Genomic DNA, 23,475 nt, shown 5'->3' on the forward strand with positions numbered 1-23,475 from the left:
TAGCTGTTGAGTCAGGAAATCATAAGACGGGGCTGGAGGGCCACTGCAAGGTGAAAAGATGAAACTGTCACAGCAAAGAATGGTCCATCTTGTAAGGGAAAGAGATTGTAAGAAGATTTGTTGCAGCTGCAGTTGAAGGGATTATATTTTGGCATTTTTTAGCTTAGTTCAAATACTACCAAATATATTCCAGTGATAAACAAGTGAAAGCAGTGATGCATACCTTTAGTCCCTCATTGAAAAGCCATTAAAAAAAAGCAGTCTTAAACGTTGACAATAAAGCAGCATAATAATGTCTCAATGGTTTCAACTTTCAAGTACCACCTAAGATTTACTAATGCAACCCACGTTCTTCTTGATTTTTTCTCTCTTAATAGTAGAAGGTGGAAGGGAGTAAAAGGAAACTCGATATCAATCCTACTTACGCACATACAAATTTGACTAATCAAATTAACTTACATAATTCACAACATAGAAACAGTCTAATTAATGCTCAGCGATTTAAAAGCTAAACAAGGGTGCTGGAAGATGAATACAGGCTAATTTTACAATTCAACATTGGAGCATATCCCAGTTGGGGAACAAGTCAACAAGATCAAGAAAAGTATACTCTGCATACCTCTTTAAAGGAGCAGTCAAAGTGGATTGCTTATTTTCGTGTGGATCTTCCAAGGTTCTTATGACCACCAAATTACCATGGGAAAGAAAGATGCATAATCAATAAACAGATACAATAAACGAGCCATCTTCATTACTACAATGAGACATTCCATGGTTATGCACAACACTATCTAAATAATTTCAGTATTAGAACCCTGTGGAAGAGTGAAAAAACAGAATTGAAGGTATGGTTATGCCTCCAGATAATGACCCTTGTATGCTACTAATAACTCCTCTGCATTTTCTCTGAACTGTGATATATACTTGTCCAAGAACATCTCCTCAGACAAGCACAACACATGAATATAACTGGGGACTTTCTTGCAGAGATTTTTTGATTTCAACAGTTGGAAGACTTTATATTGAGGAAGCACGCGATCCTCCATGCTGTACATTAAAATCTTAGGCTGGTGAATAAGGACTGACTTGGGCAGCATAACTGTATGCAAGAAGAATTTCATTCCAACTTTCAACTTCTTCTCTGATGTTCTAAACAAAGTCGGGGTTCTCTTGAACATTTGCAGGCCCTCATCCTTCAAAAAACCAAAACAATTAATTAGTTTCAACTTTCTCTCAAATGTTTTATCGCTCAAACAACTTAATGTATGAATTGCATGGACAAGCATTCTTGAATTTTCACGGAAACCCAAGTTTACAGCTCGAGAAACATTGTTTTCAATAGTAGACCGCTGTGCAACGAAAAGCCTTGGATGAAGTTTGAGTAGCAATGAAAGATGAGTTCCAAGAATGCCACAACTCTCCAAAAAGACGACATTCTCCATAATTCTTTTGTACTTTGGGAGTATCCAGCCACATCTGTGCAAAACAAGAATAAAATCTTTCTGGTCGTAGACAATTTTCCTAATAGCTTCAACTGAGGGGACCAATGTTTTCTTCAAGCTATGAGTCAAAATGGAGGGATTCTTTGAAATGAAGCTGCATAACTCGTAACCCTGGAATCCAGACATCTGAAAGAGCTGAATTTTGGGTCTCAAGATTTTCTCAACGTTTGTAAACAGTATCTGGGGTCTTTGACGAATCAGGCAGAGAATCTGGCTTTGGGAAAAGCCTATTTGTTTGAAGAAAGTGAGCACTAATAAGGGGTTTTGAGGGAATCTGCACCCTGAAACACGTTTGGAGACATAAAGGGATTGGGTTCTGGAGAACTGCAAGTCGGAATTCAGGTAATCAATTATTGAAGTGGTTTCGTTGAAGTGTAGGAAACGGCTTTTGGTTGAGAAAGATAGGAAGAATGTTATAGACTGATAAGAGAATTGATTGAAAAGAGAAGATGAAACAGCATGGTGTGACTTGAGAGACTGCATTAGTTCTGTGATCGTAGATGAATGAATGCTTTGTTTAGAATCAACCAAAAAACAACGTATTTTTTAGGTTGTCTATTTCGAATTTGAAGTAACCAAACGTTGGCAGCCCTAATCAAGATAATCCCCAAATCTGATTCTCAAGGGTTTCGAAGAACCCTAAATCCCCAATTTCTTTAACCTTTCGTCTCTCGCTTGGATTTCAAACCCTTCTTCTTCATTGAGCACGGCCAAATCACGATGAAGAAGACTGAACCCTTTCTTGAAGTTGCGTTCTCGTCGACGGTGGGTTGCTTCGCGGGGGTCTATCTGGTCTGGTTTTTTGCAGGTACCGTGGTGGCTGTCGCATTGGCGCAATCGACATCGATTTCTGTCACGGTGGCCCGCGGTTCTGCTTGGAACGGAGGTGGAGGATTCTCACAATGTAGGTGTGTTCGTGTCTTCTCCGGGCAGCTTTTTTCGTCGCAGGTGGCTACGTGGTGGCCGGCGCCGCAGTGATGGGGATTTCGCGTCAGAAAGTGCCCTCGTCGTCGATCTGATTTGCAGTGGTTCTGCAACGCGTGGCTTCGTCATCGTGTGGTGGTTCATCGTGGCAGCCTGGTTTCGCGAGACATCTGCTGGCTCTGGTTTCGTCGCAGCGGAGGTGTCTCGCAACACCGATCTGGTTGTGTTCGCGTAGGTGGCTCGCGACGGCGGCAATCTCGTTCGGGACGGCGGCTTCGCAAGCGGCAATTTGATTTTCCAGGCCCTTTTTTTAGCCATCAATGGCTGTGGTTTTCTCTGAAGTGTGCCGACAGAGATTCCGTTTAGGGGTTAGTTCATGCGCGTGGGAGAAGATAAAAACCTGATAAAATTTTTGTATTAAAATAAATACCTATAAATATTTAGTTTCAGTATAAATAAAATATTCAATGTTTTGGTAGTTTAATATTTTTTGTGAGTAAATTAAATCAAGAAGTTAACAAAATATTCAAGTTTAATACTTTTTGCAGTTAATGATCATAGTTAGTGAAAAATGTTAAACATCAGTGTTTATGTATATCATGCGAATATTGGTTGTTCCAAAAGAAAATTAATATTTGGCCAGATTACATACATGTGATGGTAAAATGTGATAATTAGAAGGTTTTGTTTTGGTTGATGATAAATCAATCCAAAGATGAATAAGATGGGTTTGTTGTTTGACATACTTCATTATCAATGTTTAGTCGTTACAACAAAATATTCTTAGTAGTTAATATTATTTATATTGTTGTCCAAAGAATATTGATGATGCATTAGATGTCTTGAGATGTGTTAAACCATTATTTAAATATATTTATAATTATTTATTTTTATGATGTGACATGGGTGTTTTACTTTTTTAATAATATTTGCTTTATTAGGAGTTAGTCACTTTTGTGGTTTATGTTTTATGTTTAAGTTTGTGTATGCCTACATTGTATTTATGCTTTCATAAACTAGCATGTTTGTCTCCTAAATTATTAAGCTTTCCAAGTTTATGCAAGGATCAAATGTGTTGGATTGATAGAAGACCAAGGAACAAACAACAAAACCCTAAGTTCAGCTCTGCACCTAGAGCTAAGCAACATTCGGGTTTGGCTGGATTCAGCCCAACCGGATTAATCGAGGATATGGGTAATTTAGGACATCACACAAACGTAAGCCAGCCCACACTTCACCGGAAGAAGACAACACCTTTGTGTGATAAGAAAGCGCAACACCTTCCAACGAGCACGAGGAATGAGCAAATTCTGAAGAAAAGAGGGAAGTTGTAGATAAAAGGTGAAGAGGTCGGGGGAAAAGAATATTATTTTTTTTATTCTTAAAGACATCATTTGTCCCAAGTTTCGTTTCTCTTTCTTCGATTTGGTCATATTTTTATGAAGGACAATGATATTTTGACAATTTTCTCTTATAATCTGATGTGACTTTTTTTATGTGTTAAAATATCATTTTATTTTTTTAGGTTAAAAAAATATTAATTTGTATAAATTATGATCAATTTGATTATTTTTTGTGACGACATTTAAATTGTTAACCAAAAGTGAACAACGACAATCATGTGTCATTTCGTGATTTTTTTTTTATTTTTTAAATTTTTTAAAAAATTTTAAAAAATTGTTCACATCCAAGTCAACATTATGACACATGGCAGTGTCATATGTCAAGCAAGTGTCATTACCACATACAAAGTCAGTATTATTGTCACATATTTTATATTTAATTCATACAAATTTTCGTTAATTTTATTCAAACAAATTGAATTGAATTGTCTTTTATTCTAACAAACTAAACTGAATTTAGTGAACCGAACAACGATATGAACCAACTGTTATGAACCAAACATTTTTTCTAATTACACTTTTGAATCAAACTATATTAATTTTAATTTGGACTATACTATTTTAACCGAATTGTACTATATCAATATTGTTCATAAAGTGTTTTTAAAAATGATAATATTAATTTCAATTCACTGTCGTGCTAAATTTAAATGATTGACAATACGAAGCAAAACTATTACATTTTATAAATTGTTTTCTACTTTTAATTTGTTTCATGTTTTCAAAGATTCGTATGAAAGTCAATTTCTCGAAGGAATTGGCTCAAAATAACAAATCCAACCAGTAAAGTATATGTTCAAATGAATCGAGAACAAAAAGCTATACACAAAAAACAAAAACAAGAATAGTTATTTTCACCATCATATAAAATAAAAATCATATTAAAACGAGATAATAATTTTGTAAATTAAAAGGAAAAAAGAAAATATAATAGAAAAATACAGGTAAATATAAATTTAAGTTATATAAAATAAATATTAAATATGTTTGTACACCTAACACAATTTTTTGCATGATCAAGGTTCTAGTTAGAAGCTTTAACCTTTATTTATTTATTTATTAATATATATATATATATATATATATATATATATATATCCGAATTCAATTTTAACCATTTTTTCTAATATATAATATTATAAATAATCCATAGTTCAATATAAGTTGATACATTATATCAAGTTTTAATTTGTAATTTAATAACTTATAATATTTTTGTTGATATTGATATTTATTACATATTTTTTGTATCATACATATTAATATGTATGATAAGAAAATATACAATAAAAATTAACATCAACAAAAATATTATAAATTATTAAATCTTGAAGTCTACCAAAATAATAGTGCAAAAATATGAGCACTTAAGTTTTGTAGGAACATGTCTAAAACTAAATCTTAGAAGTACAAGATAGAGATTGTCCATCATCAAGCAACTTCCCATCATTAAATTTTTCTTTTTTCTTTCACCATGATATTTCCATCAACCAATGGAGAGTTTAAAATAGAAATTGAATCATCCAATCAACCATTAGGCTCCCTTCAATTGAAGTCAAAGTATACTAATAAAGATTGATAAGGAGTAAAAGATGCAAAGAGAACATTGTCCTTTAAAAGTTTCTTAAAAAACAAATTTAATTGAAAAGTATCACAACATTAAAATCGAAAATATTTTATTGCTTACAAAAGAGCAACAATACGTAACTATTTTATATGATTTCATCGACAAAAGCAAATGATTTTAAGCAAAGAAACAATTATATACATTCGTTTAAAAATTCAAAAGAGGAAATACCGACTAAAAGTATAAAACTCCTATCTATACATTCGTTTAAAAAATAAGAAAAGAAAATTAGAGTTGACTCAAAATGAAAAAAGTTGAATATAAAGCATCTATACTAAACAAACAAGTAAAACCTATATTACATAAATTATCTTTTAATTTATTTATTCATTTTATTTATACTTATCACAAGTTAATGCATTTTCATAAAAAAAATAAAATAAAGAGAAAAATGGTCAGTTTTTGAACCAGAATAACCCTGTCCTAATATATAATTTTTTCTACCTCGAACAGAATTATTTCTCATAAAATATACCTAAAATTTACCAAAAGATACCATTTAACTAAATAAGTTAAACCAGACACGAATTAATTCATTTATCTAAAACTTTAAATTAAGTCAATAAGATAAAAATCACTTCAAATATTTTCTGTCGGAGCAAGAAGAAAAAAACATTTGTAACAGAAAAAAAGAAGTATGTATGTGCTCCGAAACATTATGAGAGTGCTCGAATTGGGCCGCACGAATATGACGGGTCGGTGTCGGGCGCCCATTCTAAAACCCTCGCTCTTCGCACACACTGCTCTTCGCTTTTGTCTTCCTTCTCCTAAAACCCTCACCTCTGCACTCCATAGTTAGGGCTTTTCATTCTCCTCATCACTTCTTCAATGGCCACTTTTCTTCTCAGACACTCCTCTTCCACTTCTCGCCGCCTCTTCCCCTTAGCCTCTCAAATCCACTCTTCCGTATCTCGTTCTCCTCTCTCTACTCCCAGTGACTCCACCTCCACCTCCTTCTATTCTTTCAATTCCAATCCATGGTGGAGATCCATGGCAACTTTCACCAGAACGTAACACTCTCGCTTTCTCTTTTTCGTCGCAAAATTTAAAATATACAAGTAACAATAATCGTTATTAGTATGTCTTTTACTTGTTTTGTTCATCTTATTGTTTGACTTTGCAGGAAGCCTCACGTTAATGTCGAAACTATTGGACACGTGGATCATAGGAAGACCACGCTAACTGCGGCAATCACCAAGGTCTTGATTCACTCTTTGTTTAAATGTGTGTTGAGGTGGATGTTTTGGTGTTTATTACTCAATTAGGTTTGATCAGGTGCTTGCGGATGAAGGGAAGGCTAAGGCTGTGGCCTTTGATGAAATTGACAAGGCTCCTGAAGAGAAGAAGAGAGGAATCACCATTGCAACGGTATGGAATCGCACTCTTTTGGTCTTGCAATCGATTGTGTTGTTTTCTGTTGATATGTATGCTTGCTCTATATTTCGGTTTTCAGGCTCATGTGGAGTATGAGACTGCAAAACGACACTATGCGCATATGGACTGCCCTGGACACGCGGATTATGTTAAAGTAAGCTTTCGAATTTGGTTTAGTTTCTCTAAGAATGTTTTTTTTTATTGGAGTTATCAATTGCCTAAAGGAAGCTGGGTGGCTAAGTTGTGGCGAACAAATTTAAGCAATTTTACCTTGTATAATAGTTAATTGTGGAATTTAGCATATTTTGGTGCTTGTGTAGCCTGACCTTCTTTTTAAAATGAGATGGAAAATTTATGCTAGGAATTTGGAAGTAGATTAGTTTGTAACAAAATATATTTTATAGGTATTGATTACACTGTATATTGGCAACAACTGCATTTGTCAGATTCCTATTTTCCATGAATGCTGGTGGGTTTAGCATTCCAGCTTGCCTTGATGTACTTACTAGATGGTTTATCTAATGGTTTTATTTAGTTTAAATAACAAATTAATTCTTGTTCACTGTATGCTTTATAATTGTCTGTTTTTTTTTTCAGAATATGATTACGGGAGCTGCCCAGATGGATGGTGGTATACTTGTTGTATCTGCACCTGATGGACCAATGCCTCAAACCAAGGAGCACATTCTTCTTGCTCGCCATGTAGGTATTCTACTGATGTGGTTTGTATATATATACCTAGAACGTCTACACCTTTCTCCTTACTTCTAGATTGACATATTTTATCTTTAAATGTATTATGCAGGTTGGTGTGCCATCTCTTGTTTGCTTTCTAAATAAAGTTGATGCTGTTGATGATCCAGAGTTGTTAGAGCTTGTAGAAATGGAGTTACGTGGTAGGGTGTTTCTCTAAGGCTTCTCTTCTCTTGTCCATGCTCAGAAAATGAATAAACATGCTTAAGTTTCTGTAATCTTTGTGTTTGCTAAAATGTGTTTTTATGATAATGTTTTTTGCAGAGCTAGTGAGCTTCTACAAGTTCCCTGGGGATGAAATCCCGATCATTAGAGGTTCAGCGTTGTCTGCTTTACAGGGTACAAATGACGAGATTGGAAGACAGGCCATTCTAAAATTAATGGATGTTGTAGATGCATACATTCCTGACCCTGTTCGCCAACTTGACAAGCCCTTCCTAATGCCAATTGAAGATGTGTTCTCAATTCAGGTAAAAGGACCTGAACTTTATTTTTTGGGTTAATTTTTGAAGAAAGCAGATTCATTGAAGTAAAGATGGCCTCAGTTATAAAATTGTTACAATTTGTAATGTAAGTCTTGTGTTTTTATCATGTTCTATCACTTTCTATCTGCTCTAGTATAAACACCGTTTAGGTAACGACACTGTTTAAGAAGTACTATTTATTACTATTCTGTTTACGTTAAAATTGCTTTAAATTCCTTATATGCTCTTTCAGTTCACTCAAACTACAGCAATTATTGATGTGCTTAACATCATAAGTAGATGGGATTATGAACACTGGAGCATATGTGGAATAGATGTTTATAATACCGGTCATCTTTGTAACTGTGGTCACTTTAACAAATTCTTTCTTGTTCTTCTAAATCTCTAGTTAGGTGAAGGATAAAATTTCAAAATCTTAAATTTCAAATTCTTAATTCGGTCTAGGGTTTTTGAAGAATAAAAAAGGAAAGGAGGTAGCATTTGTTACGGCCTTGCTCTTTGTAATGATATGACGCAGTGGTAATTTAAATCTTAACATAGTGCTTTAAAAACTGTTGTCTCATATAATTGTTTTTTTTCCCTTAAAGAGAATATCAAAATTTCTATTTTCAACACTTAGTTCTCTCAAAATCTGCATTTGTTTCATTACATATATTGGATTGTATGGACATAAATAAATATGGGGGCAATGGTTTCCATCATTTCAGCTGCTTTATATTTTTCATTTGTGATGAAGGGATGTGGAACAGTTGCCACTGGCCGTGTTGAACAAGGCGTCATTAAAGTCGGTGAAGAAGTAGAGGTGTTGGGTCTAATGCAGGTATGTATGTTCATTGAGTCATTTCCTATATATAGCTGCCCTCTGATCCTTCCTGTTAATAAAATGATATTAATTATTCTTTCAATAAAAACACTACAGATTAATCAGAAACCTTTCATTAAAGACAAAACATCAATGTATATTAATTTCTTACAAACAAACAATAAACCAGTCGAAATTATTCCCCCCAAATAAACATTTCACATTTACTGTGCTTGAAATAGAAAAAAATGTAAAGTATAATAATGCTTGCATGGCTTAGGATCTTATTTTCATGCAGTATATATAACAGAATATTGGATGGACCCACATGTCAAATCACTCTCTTTGAGGTTCCCTGGTTTATCAATGGTCACCGTCTGTTGAAGGAACCATGCTTCCTCATGCTTGATGTACTTCTCAACTTCTTCTTCGAACTCTTGATAAAATTCGAAAACTAGTCGTCTAGGTTATCCCTAGCATTAGCCTCGTCATCATCTCGTAGTGGTACAGGTGTAACGTTGCTTTGCTCCCGACCGATGTGGGACACGGTTCTAAGTTTACCCTTGGCACGTCGAATGAAACTGTTGAAAGTTTCATCGTTATCAAGTGAGGTGTTATCTGAGTTCGCCGCACGACCATGTTGTCCCTTCCAAGCGCGTGTGGTCTCTACTGCTGGATTAGCAGCACGCCACCTCATCCTTGGATCATATCCAGCTTCACTTGAAGCAACTCTTATTGCCTTTCCATGAACCTTTGAACATGATGAGTTCTTGTTCCATGATGCAGGTTGGTTTGAAAAGTGTTCGATGCAAGGTATATGGTTTCTCGACAAACTTGGTTAAGCTCAAATGATTATAAGTTGAGTTGGTGTAACTTGTTTTATAGTGTGTTATGAGGGTGTAAATGGAAGATTATGAACTAAAATAAGAAAGAAATAGTGACATGTTTTGAATAGGTATGTGTATGAGGACTAATTATTTTTCGTAGGAGCTATCCAGTTAAGATTCTGAACAGCGATTAAGAAGAGCTTTTTCTAATTTTCCACAGAATATAATGGTGTCAAACTCCAAAATAACCAAGTACTGATGTATATACAGTAACATTGAACCATGGCCAAAGTTGACGGCTTAGTCCTAATCTTCTCAAGGAAATCAAATAAAAGGAAGAGATTTTCTTTAAGTACTTGATAATTCTATGGTTAGTATTGTATACTGCTGTTTTAATTATCTGTTATTATCATAATAAAAAGCAAAAAAAATAAACATAAACATTTATCTCTTTCATCAAAAATCAGTATCTTCCTCTCCCACCCTCACAAACATGAGAGTTTTCCATGGAGCAGCTAGATGGTATCAGATTCCAAGAGGACCCTTCTTCAGAATTGGCGAAATAAACAAAAGTTTCAGTTGCAGCTTGCAAGAATCACGTCATTCCCATATATATAAGATGCTTATGTGGTTATGGGTAATTATTATTCGTGTGTCTTTATGTGGAAATTAAACAACTCATCGCACTTGTTGAATTTTAAATTACGATCAGAGAGCCAGAATGTAAGTGGCTCCTACCATACCAAACATTAAAACGAATATGTTTCTGGAATTTTATTTTTGCATGTTCATGGTGTAGTGTATCAACCGTAGTTAAATTTATCTCAATCTAACGTTGTTGGTTGAGTATTGCTTCCACATTTATCTCAGTTAATAGATAGTTTAACGTTGTCATGTTCTTTTACAAAAGACAGAAAGAGAGGGGGGGAAAGCGAGTCCAAGTCATGCAGCTCGAAAGAAACAAAGTTCTAATTTTCAACTCACGCCAAAGATTTCTTCTTTCTTATACCATTTACTCTTCCCGGTTCCACCGCTGATTTATGTCACTACCACCATCTTTTAGAAAACAAACCATTATGTACCAAACTTGACACTTCTAGAACCAGTTATTTTGACTCAAATTCAAAATACTGGACCAGCTTTTATGATTCCCGTAAGTGTTTTTTTAAGGTGGGACGGTTGTTATTAGAGAGAACTTTGACTACACTAAGGTTCGAAACAACTTTATTACACCTAACAATCACATGCAAGAACTTATCTGCTTTTTCATAATGGTAATGGGGTTTTGAATTTACCACCATTAATAAAAGACTTGAAAATTAGTTCACTATGTAACCAAGTAGAGTTAACAATAAACTATACTTTGAAATGGCGTATTTTAGAGACTAGAAGAAAAAAAATTTCTTGCGAATGTTACTGTATTATAGTTAATGGGCTCCCTATATTTAGAGAAGTAATATTTTTTTTTTGTTTTATTATTATATTAAATTTATAATTTTAGAATTTATAATTAGTTGGTCATTTAATAAATTATTAAAGAATATATTATGTTTAAAGTATTACTTCTCTGAATAATTATTTTATTCATTTGATTTATTATTAAACTGATTTACCGTAAAAATAAAAATATATTTCAACTTTAACCTTTAATATCTAATAAATTATTATTTTAGTTCGTAAATAGTATTATTAGTTTTTAAAATTTAAAATCTTCATACAAATCTCTAAAATGCTCGAATTCTATATTGAATCGATTTAACCCACGGTATGTATTTCTAAAGATTATTTTTAAAATTATTTGATTTTTAAAATAAATACATAATTATTTCTTTTAATGTGTGTCCTTATACACATATGTTGTCTATTGTAATATTTATCTATTATAATATAACAACCCTGCAGAAGAGTGATACAAAATATCATGAGACGGACCTTCAAAGATAATGCATCAGAAATAATATACAAAATATGAACTCTTCTTTGATTGTTTTCAGGTTCAGCTGTTGAGTCAGGAAATCATAAGACGGGGCTGGAGGGCCACAGCAAGGTGACAAGATGAAACTGTCACAGCAAAGAATGGTCCATCTTGTAAGGGAAAGAGATTGTAAGAAGATTTGTTGCAGCTGCAGTTGAAGGGATTATATTTTGGCATTTTTTAGCTTAGTTCAAATACTACCAAATATATTCCAGTGATAAACAAGTGAAAGCAGTGATGCATACCTTTAGTCCCTCATTGAAAAGCCATTAAAAAAAAGCAGTCTTAAACGTTGACAATAAAGCAGCATAATAATGTCTCAATGGTTTCAACTTTCAAGTACCACCTAAGATTTACTAATGCAACCCACGTTCTTCTTGATTTTTTCTCTCTTAATAGTAGAAGGTGGAAGGGAGTAAAAGGAAACTCGATATCAATCCTACTTAGGCACATACAAATTTGACTAATCAAATTAACTTACATAATTCACAACATAGAAACAGTCTAATTAATGCTCAGCGATTTAAAAGCTAAACAAGGGTGCTGGAAGATGAATACAGGCTAATTTTACAATTCAACGTTGGAGCATATCCCAGTTGGGGAACAAGTCAACAAGATCAAGAAAAGTATACCCTGCATACCTCTTTAAAGGAGCAGTCAAAGTGGACTGCTTATTTTCGTGTGGATCTTCCAAGGTTCTTATGACCACCAAATTACCATGGGAAAGAAAGATGCATAATCAATAAACAGATACAATAAACGAGCCATCTTCATTACTACAATGAGACATTCCATGGTTATGCACAACACTATCTAAATAATTTCAGTATTAGAACCCTGTGGAAGAGTGAAAAAACAGAATTGAAGGTATGGTTATGCCTCCAGATAATGACCCTTGTATGCTACTAATAACTCCTCTGCATTTTCTCTGAACTGTGATATATACTTGTCCAAGAACATCTCCTCAGACAAGCACAGCACATGAATATAACTGGGGACTTTCTTGCAGAGATTTTTTGATTTCAACAGTTGGAAGACTTTATATCGAGGAAGCACGCGATCCTCCATGCTGTACATTAAAATCTTAGGCTGGTGAATAAGGACTGACTTGGGCAGCATAACTGTATGCAAGAAGAATTTCATTCCAACTTTCAACTTCTTCTCTGATGTTCTAAACAAAGTCGGGGTTCTCTTGAACATTTGCAGGCCCTCATCCTTCGAAAAACCAAAACAATTAATTAGTTTCAACTTTCTCTCAAATGTTTGATCGCTCACACAACTTAATGTATGAATTGCATGGACAAGCATTCTTGAATTTTCACGGAAACCCAAGTCTACAGCTCGAGAAACATTGTTTTCAATAGTAGACCGCTGTGCAACGAAAAGCCTTGGATGAAGTTTGAGTAGCAATGAAAGATGAGTCCCAAGAATGCCACAACTCTCCAAGAAGACGACATTCTCCATAATTCTTTTGTACTTTGGGAGTATCCAGCCACATCTGTGCAAAACAAGAATAAAATCTTTCTGGTCGTAGACAATTTTCCTAATAGCTTCAACTGAGGGGACCAATGTTTTCTTCAAGCTATGAGTCAAAATGGAGGGATTCTTTGAAATGAAGCTGCATAACTCGTAACCCTGGAATCCAGACATCTGAAAGAGCTGAATTTTGGGTCTCAAGATTTTCTCAACGTTTGTAAACAGTATCTGGGGTCTTTGACGAATCAGGGAGAGAATCTGGCTTTGGGAAAAGCCTATTTGTTTGAAGAAAGTGAGCACTGATAAGGGGTTTTGAGGGAATCTGCACCCTGAAACACGTTTGGAGACATAAAGGGATTGGGTTCTGGAGAACTGCAAGTCGGAATTCAGGTAATCAATTATTGAAGTGGTTTCGTTGAAGTGTAGGCAACGACTTTTGGTTGAGAAAGAGAGGAAGAATGTCATAGACTGATAAGAGAATTGATTGAAAAGAGAAGATGAAACAGCATGGTGTGACTTGAGAGACTGCATTAGTTCTATGATCGTAGATCGTAGATGAATGAATGCTTTGTTTAGAATCAACCAAAAAACAACGTATTTTTTAGGTTGTCTATTTCGAATTTGAAGTCACCAAACGTTGGCAGCCCTAATCAAGATAATCCCCAAATCTGATTCTCAAGGGTTTCGAAGAACCCTAAATCCCCAATTTCTTTAACCTTTCGTCTCTCGCTTGGATTTCAAACCCTTCTTCTTCATTGAGCACGGCCAAATCACGATGAAGAAGACTGAACCCTTTCTTGAAGTTGCGTTCTCGTCGACGGTGGGTTGCTGATAGAGGCCGTACCCCACCAAATTAAAACATATTAAATGCAGTACATGAAAGTGAACCAAGTCGTCTCCCAACGACCAATATTTTCATTCAAAGCCAATTTTCCAGATGAACACAACAATAAAACACAGGGGGGAGGGGGGTTGGCAGACAGATTCAGAATGCTAATCAATAGATTAATTTAAATGCTACAGTGACTAAAACCGTATTGACATCCCTGATTCAAACGCAATTTCACTTATCATAGGCCACCAAATTAACACCAACCCTGCCTTATCTCAATCCACTAGATAATAATTCACTAAGCGAAAATTACAATCTAGCTTCATGATGCAATTAAGCAATGCACACATCCTTAAATTCGTGACAGCCAAGCTACATACATTAAGCATGAACGTATCTTAAACAAAACACATGCAATTACTCTGTAAATTAAGCATTGACAGATTCACCACATGCATTCCACGAATTCAGAACAAAAACATGGCAGATTTCACAAAACAAGCACAACCTCAAAGCTTCATTGCATTTTTCATCAAGGAGTCAATACACGAATTTAGCTAGACATGGAAATGAGTAATTAAACACTTCAAAACTGAAATCACAAAAATCAGAACCAAGAACCAAGAACCAAGAACCCTTCAAATCTGAAAACGCAATTTAAGAGCAAAAATTGAGATTTCAAAGCTTAAATGGAATGCAAAATAGTGTTATCATATATAAATGCGAAAACCCCATGAATGGGTATTGTTCCAAGTCAATAAAATCCACAAACCGAACTGCCCAACCAAGAAAACGAATTCCAAACGTAAAACCCTCAATGGGTGCTGTCAAATATGCATAAAAATGGTAAAAATGAGCCAAAAACGTGAAAAACCGCAATGGGGACGTCCATGGAAGCTTGGAGAACGAAAATGGAGGTTTTGAAGAGAGGTTGAAGATGAATGAGCGACTGCCTTCTTCTCATGCAGACCTAATTCGTGGTCATATCACCCATGCCACTCAGAATTACAAAACTGCCATTATAAGCCGCAGAATTACAAAAATGCCACTATGGGCCTCAAATGTTGACCCATTGACTTTGCTGACGTGGAAATGACATGGAAATGATGTGGCAATGATGTGGAAAGTTTCTTCAACTAAATATTAATGTCCAAGCTCCAAAATTGCTTCACCCAAATACCTAAAAATAATTAAAAACAAAAATTAGGCCAAATAATGTGAAATTAGTCCAAATTCGGAACAATGGCCCAATAAAGCCCAACAGATGAAAAACACTCTAATGATGAACAATTAAGCACTAATCAACTGTCTAATGGGTGCACAAAGGCTAGTGGAATAGAAGAAAATAATGACTCATCAAAATCGACCATACTTACCCTTTTGCACTCCTGGGCAAAATTAAAGAGTAAAGCAAAGCAAGGACATCACAAACATAACAAGAGAGACAAAAAGACACAAGACAAACAGACACATGACAAACGGACTCGACACAGACAAATGGAAACACATCTAACACAGAAGGATTCAAAGCTGCAAGGTATCCGTGAACATCATCCAAGCAGTTCAAAACATGTCAAGTACTCAGTTCAGCTTAAGGAGAGAATTGAAAGCAACATAACCTCACGAAATATGCACTGTATCACTCAAATCTCTATGCTACTGTTTACTCTCAAAGCACCCTTGAAAAACAAACATCAAACAGACTTGGCAAGCCTCTAGAACGAACAACCAAACCAGAAACACATGCAGGTCAAGATCAGAAGGACTTTTCAAGGTTGTAATGGGGCTGAGGACAAGGTGTGGAACATATGGATAAGTAGCTAAGCAACCAAGGAAATAGAGGAGCAGTGGGTAATAAGTCTCAATCAATCATGAAAGTAATCCCAAACACCAACACTTCCAACTTCGGTTCTCACACAATGCTCAAATCCAAACTCCTTTTTATTTCTTTTCTTTATTCTCTTTTCTTTTCTTTTTTTTTTCTTTTTCTTTCTTTTTTTTTCTATACAGAGAACATGCAGAGAAACAACAATTTTGAAATCCCACTTTGGTGTACAAATGAGCAATTCCAAGAACCAACAACAAGTGCGCGCACAACCACACTTGTTGTGCGCGACCACACTTAATTGAGCACCCATTCCCAAAACAATTCCAAAGCTCCAAAATTTCCTAAGGTAGGAATAATCATGGTTTTTCAGGCTAAGGGCTTGTAATGAGCTGTAAAACAATGAAAGGGTATGCAGGCTCAAAAAGGGGTATCAACGGAAACAGTTCAAGGTAGGCTCATCTGGTTGTAGGCTCACAGAACAAAATTGCCTAAATCATATCCCAACATGCATGTGAATCAGAAAGGCATTCAGAAAGAGTCAAGCCAAGGCCACTGTGCAAGCATTCAAGAGGCATATATCACACAATCAAAGAACAGAGAGTGGCTCAAATTCTTACACAGGGTAAACTAATTCCAAAAGCAAGTTGACATGCAAAGACAAAGCAAGGATAACAGTTCACAGAATAACCAACAACTCATCCTCCAAGAGTGAAATGAGTGTTCCAAACAGAAAGCAAAAACATAACACACTAACTAACACTAATTAACAAAAATGAAACAAACAAACGGAAACAACAACAGACGGACAGACCTGGACAAGTGCAATAAAAGTAAAGAAGAAGGAGAAAGAAAGGGAAAGAAAACTCCCTGAATCATGGTGAAATAGCAGTGGGGTCAAGCAGGGAAGTTTCCTCCACAACAGTATCCACCAAGGCAGGATTGCTGAGTAATGGCTTAAGACGATGCCCATTCACTTTGATGCTCTTATCTGTGGACTGGCTTTTGATTTCAACTGCACCATAAGGATAAACATTAGTGACAACAAAAGGACCAATCCACTTTGATCTCAACTTACCCCCCATGAGTCCAAGTCTGGAGTTATACAGTAAAACTTGCTGACCAACAACAAACTCCTTTCTAGCAATGGAGCTATCATGGAATCTCTTGGTCTTCTCCTTGTAGAACATAGAGTTCTGATATGCCTCCAAACGGATCTCATCCAACTCGTTCAACTGCAGCTTCCTTTCCTCCCCAACTTGATCAAGAGAGAAGTTGCATGACTTGACAGCCCAGTAGGCTCGATGCTCTATCTCCACTGGAAGGTGGCATGGCTTACCAAAGACAACCCGATAAGGAGACATCCCTATAGGTGCCTTGTAAGCAGTCCTGTGAGCCCATAGAGCATCCTCAAGTCTATTGCTCCAATCCTTCCTGTTGGGCTGCACAATCTTCTCCAAGATCCTCTTGATTTCTCTATTTGAGATCTCGGCTTGCCCATTAGTTTGGGGGTGATATGGTGTAGAAAGTTTTTGCACAACCCCGTACTTTTGAAGCAAAACCCCCAAGGATCTGTTGCAAAAATGGGTGCCTTGGTCACTAACAATAGCTCGAGGAATTCCAAACCTGCAAAATATGTGAGACCTAACAAAGTCCACAACAACTCGAGCATCATTAGTTCTAGTGGGTTTGGCTTCCACCCATTTTGAAACATAATCAACAGCAAGCAAGATGTAAGTGAAACCAAAAGAGACAGGGAAAGGGCCCATGAAATCTATACCCCAGACGTCAAACACCTCACAAAATAGCATGGGTTGTTGAGGCATCTGTTGTCTCCAGGAAATGGCTCCTCCTGCTCGTTGGCATTCCTCACACGTGCTACATATCCTCCACGCATCCTTGAAGATGGTGGGCCAATAAAATCCACAATCTAGCACCTTGCGAGCTGTCCTTTGTGTGCCAAGGTGACCACCAGGTGCAGATGAATGACAAAATTTGAGGACCGAGTCAATCTCATGGTCCGGAATGCATCTCCTGGTAACCTGATCACTGCACATTTTCCACAGATAGGGGTCATACCAAATCTAATACCTAGCATCGCTCTTGAGTTTATCACATTGAGCTCTGGATGCTAGGGGAGGAAAAACAGAAGCAGCAAGATAATTAACAATGTTAGCAAACCAAGGTGAGGAAGAAGTAGAGAGTGTCAACAAACTTTCATCGGGAAAGTCATCCCGGATCGGTGTAGCAGCATCATCAGTAGACCTCTCAATCCTGCTTAGGTGGTCTGCAACCAGGTTTTGTGCTCCGCTCCTATCACGGATCTCCAAATCAAATTCTTGGAGCTAGAGCATCCATCTTATCAGCCGAGGTTTTGATTCTGCCTTCTTCAACAGGTACTTAAGAGCTGCATGGTCAGTAAACACAACAATAGGAGAACCAAGCAGATAAGATCGAAACTTTTCAAGTGCAAAAACTACCGCAAGGAGCTCTTTTTCTATTGTGGTATAGTTTGCTTGGGCAGCATCTAATGTCCTGGAGGCGTAGTAGATTACCCTCGGCTGCTTATCAATCCTTTGAGCTAGAACAGCCCCTAATGCATAGTTGGATGCATCACACATAAGCTCAAATGGGGCTGTCCAGTCGGGCGCCTGAATGATTGGAGTTGTGGTCAAGGCCTTCTTGAGGCAATCAAAAGCCTCTTTGCATCCTTCATCAAAGATGAAGTCAACATCTTTTTGCAGTAGGTTAGACAGTGGGAGGGCCTTCTTACTGAAGTCTTGAATGAAGCGCCTGTAAAACCCTGCATGGCCAAGAAAAGAACGAACCTCTCGCACAGAAGAGGGGTAAGGCAATTGTGAAATAATTGAGATCTTGGCAGGGTCAACTTCAATGCCCTTTTTTGAAATTATGTGCCCCAATACTATGCCTTGTTCTACCATGAAATGACATTTCTCAAAATTGAGAACAAGGTTAGATTGGATGCACCTGTTTAAAACTCTATCCAAACTATCCAAACATGCATCAAATGAGGACCCATATACAGTAAAGTCGTCCATAAACACCTCTATGCATTTTTCAAGAAAATCACTAAAAATGCTAAGCATGCACCGCTGGAATGTGCCAGGGGCATTGCATAGGCCAAACGGCATCCTCCTATAGGCAAAAGTGCCAAAGGGGCAGGTGAATGTGGTTTTTTCAGGGTCCTCAGGTGCAATGCAAATTTGAAAATAACCAGAAAACCCATCAAGAAAGCAATAATGGGACTTACCTGCCAAGCGCTCAAGCATCTGATCAATAAAAGGCAGGGGGAAGTGGTCTTTTCTGGTTTCTTGATTTAGCCTTCTGTAGTCAATGCAAACCCTCCAACTGTTTTGCACTCTTGTTGGAATTAGCTCCTCTTTTTCGTTCTTGACTACAGTGAGGCCAGTCTTCTTTGGAACAACATGGATGGGGCTAACCCACTGACTGTCAAAAATGGGGTAGATGATCCCAGCTTGTAGAAGCTTGGTCACCTCCTTCTTTACAACATCCGAGATGACAGGGTTGAGTCGCCTCTGTGGCTGTCTCACTGGCTTTGCTCCATCTTCCAACAATATCCTGTGCATGCATGTTGATGGGCTAATACCAAGGATGTCAGCCAATGTCCATCCAATTGCCTTCTTATGCTTCTTAAGAACTTGCAACAACCTCTACTCTTGTTCAGCAGTGAGGGAGGTGGAAATGATGACAGGTAGTTTGTCCTCCTCCTCTAAGTAGACATACTTGAGGTTGTCTGGCAGTGGTTTCAACTCTGGAGTACTGGATGCTGGCTGAATATCAGGAACCAGAGGGGAGGGAGAAATGGGTTCCACAACCTGTACCTGAGCATAACAATCAGATGCGTATGTACTTCCTGCAACATGGTTAGTGCAACCTGATTGTATAACATCAAAGTCAATAGGTACAACATCCAGAGAGTGAAACTCAGTAGATTCAACATTATCCACATCATATTCAGCATCATTAGAATCAGAATTAGAATCAGAATCAAAATCATCAATGCATGCAAATTCAGACAACTCAGACATAAATGAATGTTTAAATGCATGCAAAGAGTGGAAATCAGAGATCAATCCATCAACAACATCATCAATAATATCCACGTGAAAAACAGAATGATCCTCAGAAGGATGTTTCATGGCATCCAGAATGTTGAATCGCACAACAATATCATCAAACTCCATGGACAAAGTACCTGCATGGACATCAATTTTGGTTCGTGCAGTTTTCAAAAATGGTCTGCCTAAAATGATGGGTGCAGAACCATGTGAAAATCCCTCTTCCATATCAAGAATGTAAAAATCAGCAGGGAAAATCAATTCACCAACACGAACCAAAACATCATCAACCAAACCTGCGGGGTGGGCAACACTTATATTTGCCAACTGAATCACCACACCCGTAGGTTGCAGGGGTCCAAGTGAAAGAGATTTAAAAATAGATAGAGGCATTACATTTATTGAAGCACCAAGATCAAGCATTGCATTTTCAAATTTATTGTTACCTATGATGCAAGGTACACAAAATGTACCTGGGTCCTTGCACTTCTCAGGAATCTGAGGAACAGATTTACCTATCAATGCTGACACGTTTCTGCCCATGCTGATCTTTTCGTTTCCTTTTAGCCTCCTTTTGTGCATGCATAGCTCCTTCAAGAACTTTGCATATCTGGGAATTTGTTTTATGGCATCCAACAGAGGTATGTTCACCTCCACCTTCCTAAAAGTTTCCAAGATCTCCCTGTCAACCTCTTCCATCTTTTTGCTTGGAATGGCTCTTGGAGGGAAAGGAAGAGGTATGGAAGGTGCAGAAGTAGAGGTGGAAGGTGTAGAAGTCGCACCAAATGTGGAAGGACCAGCTGCATGAGCATCACACTTTCTCTGAAGTTTGGCAGGGTCGGCTTCCTTTGGAGGTGTAGGCTCAGGAGTGGGAACTTCAATGTTCTTCCCAGATGTTAATGTAATGGCACTCACATTCCTCGGATTTTCCACCGTCTGTGATGGAAGCTTGTCAGAATTCTGAGCCTGTGCCTGGTTTAGCTGAGTGGCCATCTGTCCCATTTGATTTGTCAAACTCTGGATTGAGGCCCTAGTCTCCTGCTGAAATTGCATATTTTGAAGGGTCACCATCCTGACTAACTCCTCCAATGAAGTAGAAGAAGAAGGTGCAGGTGCTACAGCAGGAGCTGGTGTGGGTAGAGGTGGAACAGGAGCAGCTTGTGGTGCAGGTGCAACTCTTTGTTGTGGAGGGGGTTGCACATTTTGAAATTGTTGAGGCTGCTGGTTACCCTGGTTTCCCCATCTCAAATTAGGGTGATTCCTCCATCCTGGATTATATCTGTTTGTTGACAAATCATGGTTCTGTTGTTGATGTTGGGGCCTATTGTTGAAAATATTTGCTGCATAGGCCTGAGGCGTATCCACTGGTGTAGAAGAAGAAGCAGCAGCAGCAGCCTGTTGTTGCAACGCTGGGCAAGAGTCTGTAAAGTGATCAACAGATGTACAAAGGCCACAAACTCTTGCAGCTGGAGCTCTCTGATTGGAAGCAAGTTGATTGACCAGTGAGGTAAGAGCATCAATCTTACTTTCCAACTTCTTTGTGTACTCGGCTGCCCCTACATCATGTACACCTCTAACAACTATGGCATCACTCCTTGTGCCAAATTGTTGAGAATTTGAAGCCATGTTTTCTATCAGTTGCCTGGCTGCAGCTGGGGTTATGTTACCAAGGGCACCACCACTTGCGGCATCAATCATATTTCGATCCATGTGGTGCAAGCCTTCATGAAAATACTGCAGAAGGAGATGTTCAGAAATCTGATGGTGTGGACAGCTTGAACAGAGATTCTTGAACCTCTCCCAGTACTCATAAAGGGTCTCCCCAGATTGCTGCTTGATGCCAGAAATCTCCTTCCGTATGGCTGTTGTCCTTGAAGCAGGAAAGAACTTGGCAAGGAACAATCTCTTAAGGTCATCCCAGCTTGTGATGGACCTGGGTGCTAGGTAGTACAGCCAGTCTTTCGCATTACCCTCCAAAGAATGAGGGAAAGCGTTCAAGTATACATGGTCCTCTTGTACATCTGCAGGCTTCATGGTGGAACAGACGACATGAAACTGCTTCAAGTGTTTGCACGGGTCCTCACCTGCAAGACCATGAAACTTTGGCAACAAGTGTATTAAACCAGTTTTCAGCACATATGGAACCTCCTCCTCAGGGTATTGTATGCATAAACTATCATAAGTGAACTCTGGTGCAGTGAGCTCACTCATGGTTCTCTCATGATGTGGAGGAGGTGGAGGAGGTTGAGCCATGTTATCAGTATGAAAATGCTCAGAATAAACAGTATGCTCAGAATGCAAGGAATGAGGAGTGTCAGGAATGTGATGAGAATCAGAAGAATCAGGAAAAGTCACTGAATATTCAGCATGCAAAGATGGATTCCTAAGATGCCTACTTCCTCTGTGGAATGTCCTATCAATTTCAGGGTCAAATGGTTGTAATTCACTTGGGTTTCCCCTAGTCATGCACTAAAAAGCACTAATTGTAGTGATATTGGCATAACAAAGGGTATAACTACAAGTATACTCAAACGACCTTCAAATGACTTGAAAATTGGTAGGATATTCCTTTGAGTGGTCAAACAGAAGCACAAAAAAAAATCAGATCAAAACTCAAAGCACAAGTATTTTTAACAATTTTTCAAAAGTAAGAAAAATGAAGAAAAATCACAAAAAACATTGCTGAAATGTAGAAAATGGCATTTTATGGAGAATCTGATTTTGCAAACCGGCAAAGCCGGGTATGACAAGGTAGGAAATCAAATTCTACCCCAAATCCATATAAAATAATAGTGATTCTGATAACCAGAGCAAAAGTTATGGTCCTTTGAAGTTTCACTTAAAATCAGTCCAAAATTTTTTTGAATCTCTTAACTCAGACCATACCAATTGCTCTAGCTATTTTTCCTATCAAGTTCAACGTCTTAGAAGTGGGGAATAAAAATTTCAAGTTAAAACAAGCTCCGTAGCTACCAAAACAAAAATCCAGAAGTTAAATGCCAGATTCGGACACTATTCAAACACTATTCACTACTACAAATGACACTATTCATGCGCGCTGCGACACTATTCACTACACTAAACAGAAACACACAGGAATGGAAACAACCACTGAACTTAACACAACATTAACATCACAATGAATATATACCAACTCAACCACACTTGAACTACACACACACCAAAACACAGAACACAAACACACTGAAAATTTTACTTTGAACGAAACAATTGGTCCCCGGCAACGGCGCCAAATTTGATAGAGGCCGTACCCCACCAAATTAAAACATATTAAATGCATTACATGAAAGTGAACCAAGTCGTCTCCCAACGACCAATATTTTCATTCAAAGCCAATTTTCCAGATGAACACAACAATAAAACACAAGGGGGAGGGGGGTTGGCAGACAGATTCAGAATGCTAATCAATAGATTAATTTAAATGCTACAGTGAATAAAACCGTATTGACATCCCTGATTCAAACGCAATTTCACTTATCATAGGCCACCAAATTAACACCAACCCTGCCTTGTCTCAATCCACTAGATAATAATTCACTAAGCGAAAAT

General features: G+C 37.4%; 3 protein-coding genes, 1 non-coding gene and 1 pseudogene across 4 annotated transcripts; 2 read left to right on the forward strand and 3 right to left on the reverse strand.

Moving 5' to 3' along the window:
* Positions 1-851: 851 nt before the first annotated feature.
* LOC146888954 (uncharacterized) lies at positions 852-1,985 on the reverse strand. The gene has a single exon (XM_085666837.1). It carries the CDS (start codon positions 1,983-1,985, stop codon positions 852-854), a length of 1,134 nt encoding a protein of 377 aa, XP_085522963.1.
* A 4,299-nt stretch (positions 1,986-6,284) lies between these two features.
* LOC146888955 (elongation factor Tu, mitochondrial-like) lies at positions 6,285-9,722 on the forward strand. Its single transcript, XM_085666838.1, has 9 exons — positions 6,285-6,466; positions 6,580-6,655; positions 6,732-6,824; positions 6,910-6,984; positions 7,428-7,532; positions 7,636-7,726; positions 7,848-8,053; positions 8,805-8,888; positions 9,657-9,722. The coding sequence occupies exons 1-9, from the start codon at positions 6,285-6,287 to the stop codon at positions 9,720-9,722; spliced, it is 978 nt and encodes a 325-aa protein (XP_085522964.1).
* Positions 9,723-12,545: 2,823 nt separating this feature from the next.
* On the reverse strand, positions 12,546-13,679 carry LOC146888956 (uncharacterized). Its single transcript, XM_085670409.1, has one exon. The coding sequence runs from the start codon at positions 13,677-13,679 to the stop codon at positions 12,546-12,548; it is 1,134 nt and encodes a 377-aa protein (XP_085526535.1).
* A 3,001-nt stretch (positions 13,680-16,680) lies between these two features.
* On the reverse strand, positions 16,681-22,371 carry LOC146888957 (uncharacterized; annotated as a pseudogene).
* On the forward strand, positions 21,661-21,769 carry LOC146888958 (small nucleolar RNA R71). The gene has a single exon (XR_014984863.1). It is a non-coding gene; the product is annotated as a small nucleolar RNA R71 (small nucleolar RNA).
* Positions 22,372-23,475: the final 1,104 nt, after the last annotated feature.

The sequence above is a fragment of the Vigna unguiculata genome, chromosome 1 (assembly GCF_037176805.1).
Source record: "Vigna unguiculata cultivar grain cowpea cultivar isolate G323 ecotype 2 chromosome 1, ASM3717680v1, whole genome shotgun sequence".
NCBI classification, from domain to species: Eukaryota; Viridiplantae; Streptophyta; class Magnoliopsida; order Fabales; family Fabaceae; genus Vigna; species Vigna unguiculata.

Bases quoted from the DNA above. Each gene is read 5' to 3' on its own strand.
- LOC146888956 (XM_085670409.1), bottom strand. From the start codon at position 13,679: ATGCAGTCTCTCAAGTCACACCATGCTGTTTCATCTTCTCTTTTCAAT.
- LOC146888954 (XM_085666837.1), bottom strand. From the start codon at position 1,985: ATGCAGTCTCTCAAGTCACACCATGCTGTTTCATCTTCTCTTTTCAAT.
- LOC146888955 (XM_085666838.1), top strand. From the start codon at position 6,285: ATGGCCACTTTTCTTCTCAGACACTCCTCTTCCACTTCTCGCCGCCTC. The intron at 6,985-7,427 runs GTAAGCTTTCGA...TTTTTTTTTCAG, and splicing joins GACACGCGGATTATGTTAAA to AATATGATTACGGGAGCTGC. The intron at 8,889-9,656 runs GTATGTATGTTC...TCCATGATGCAG, and splicing joins AGGTGTTGGGTCTAATGCAG to GTTGGTTTGAAAAGTGTTCG.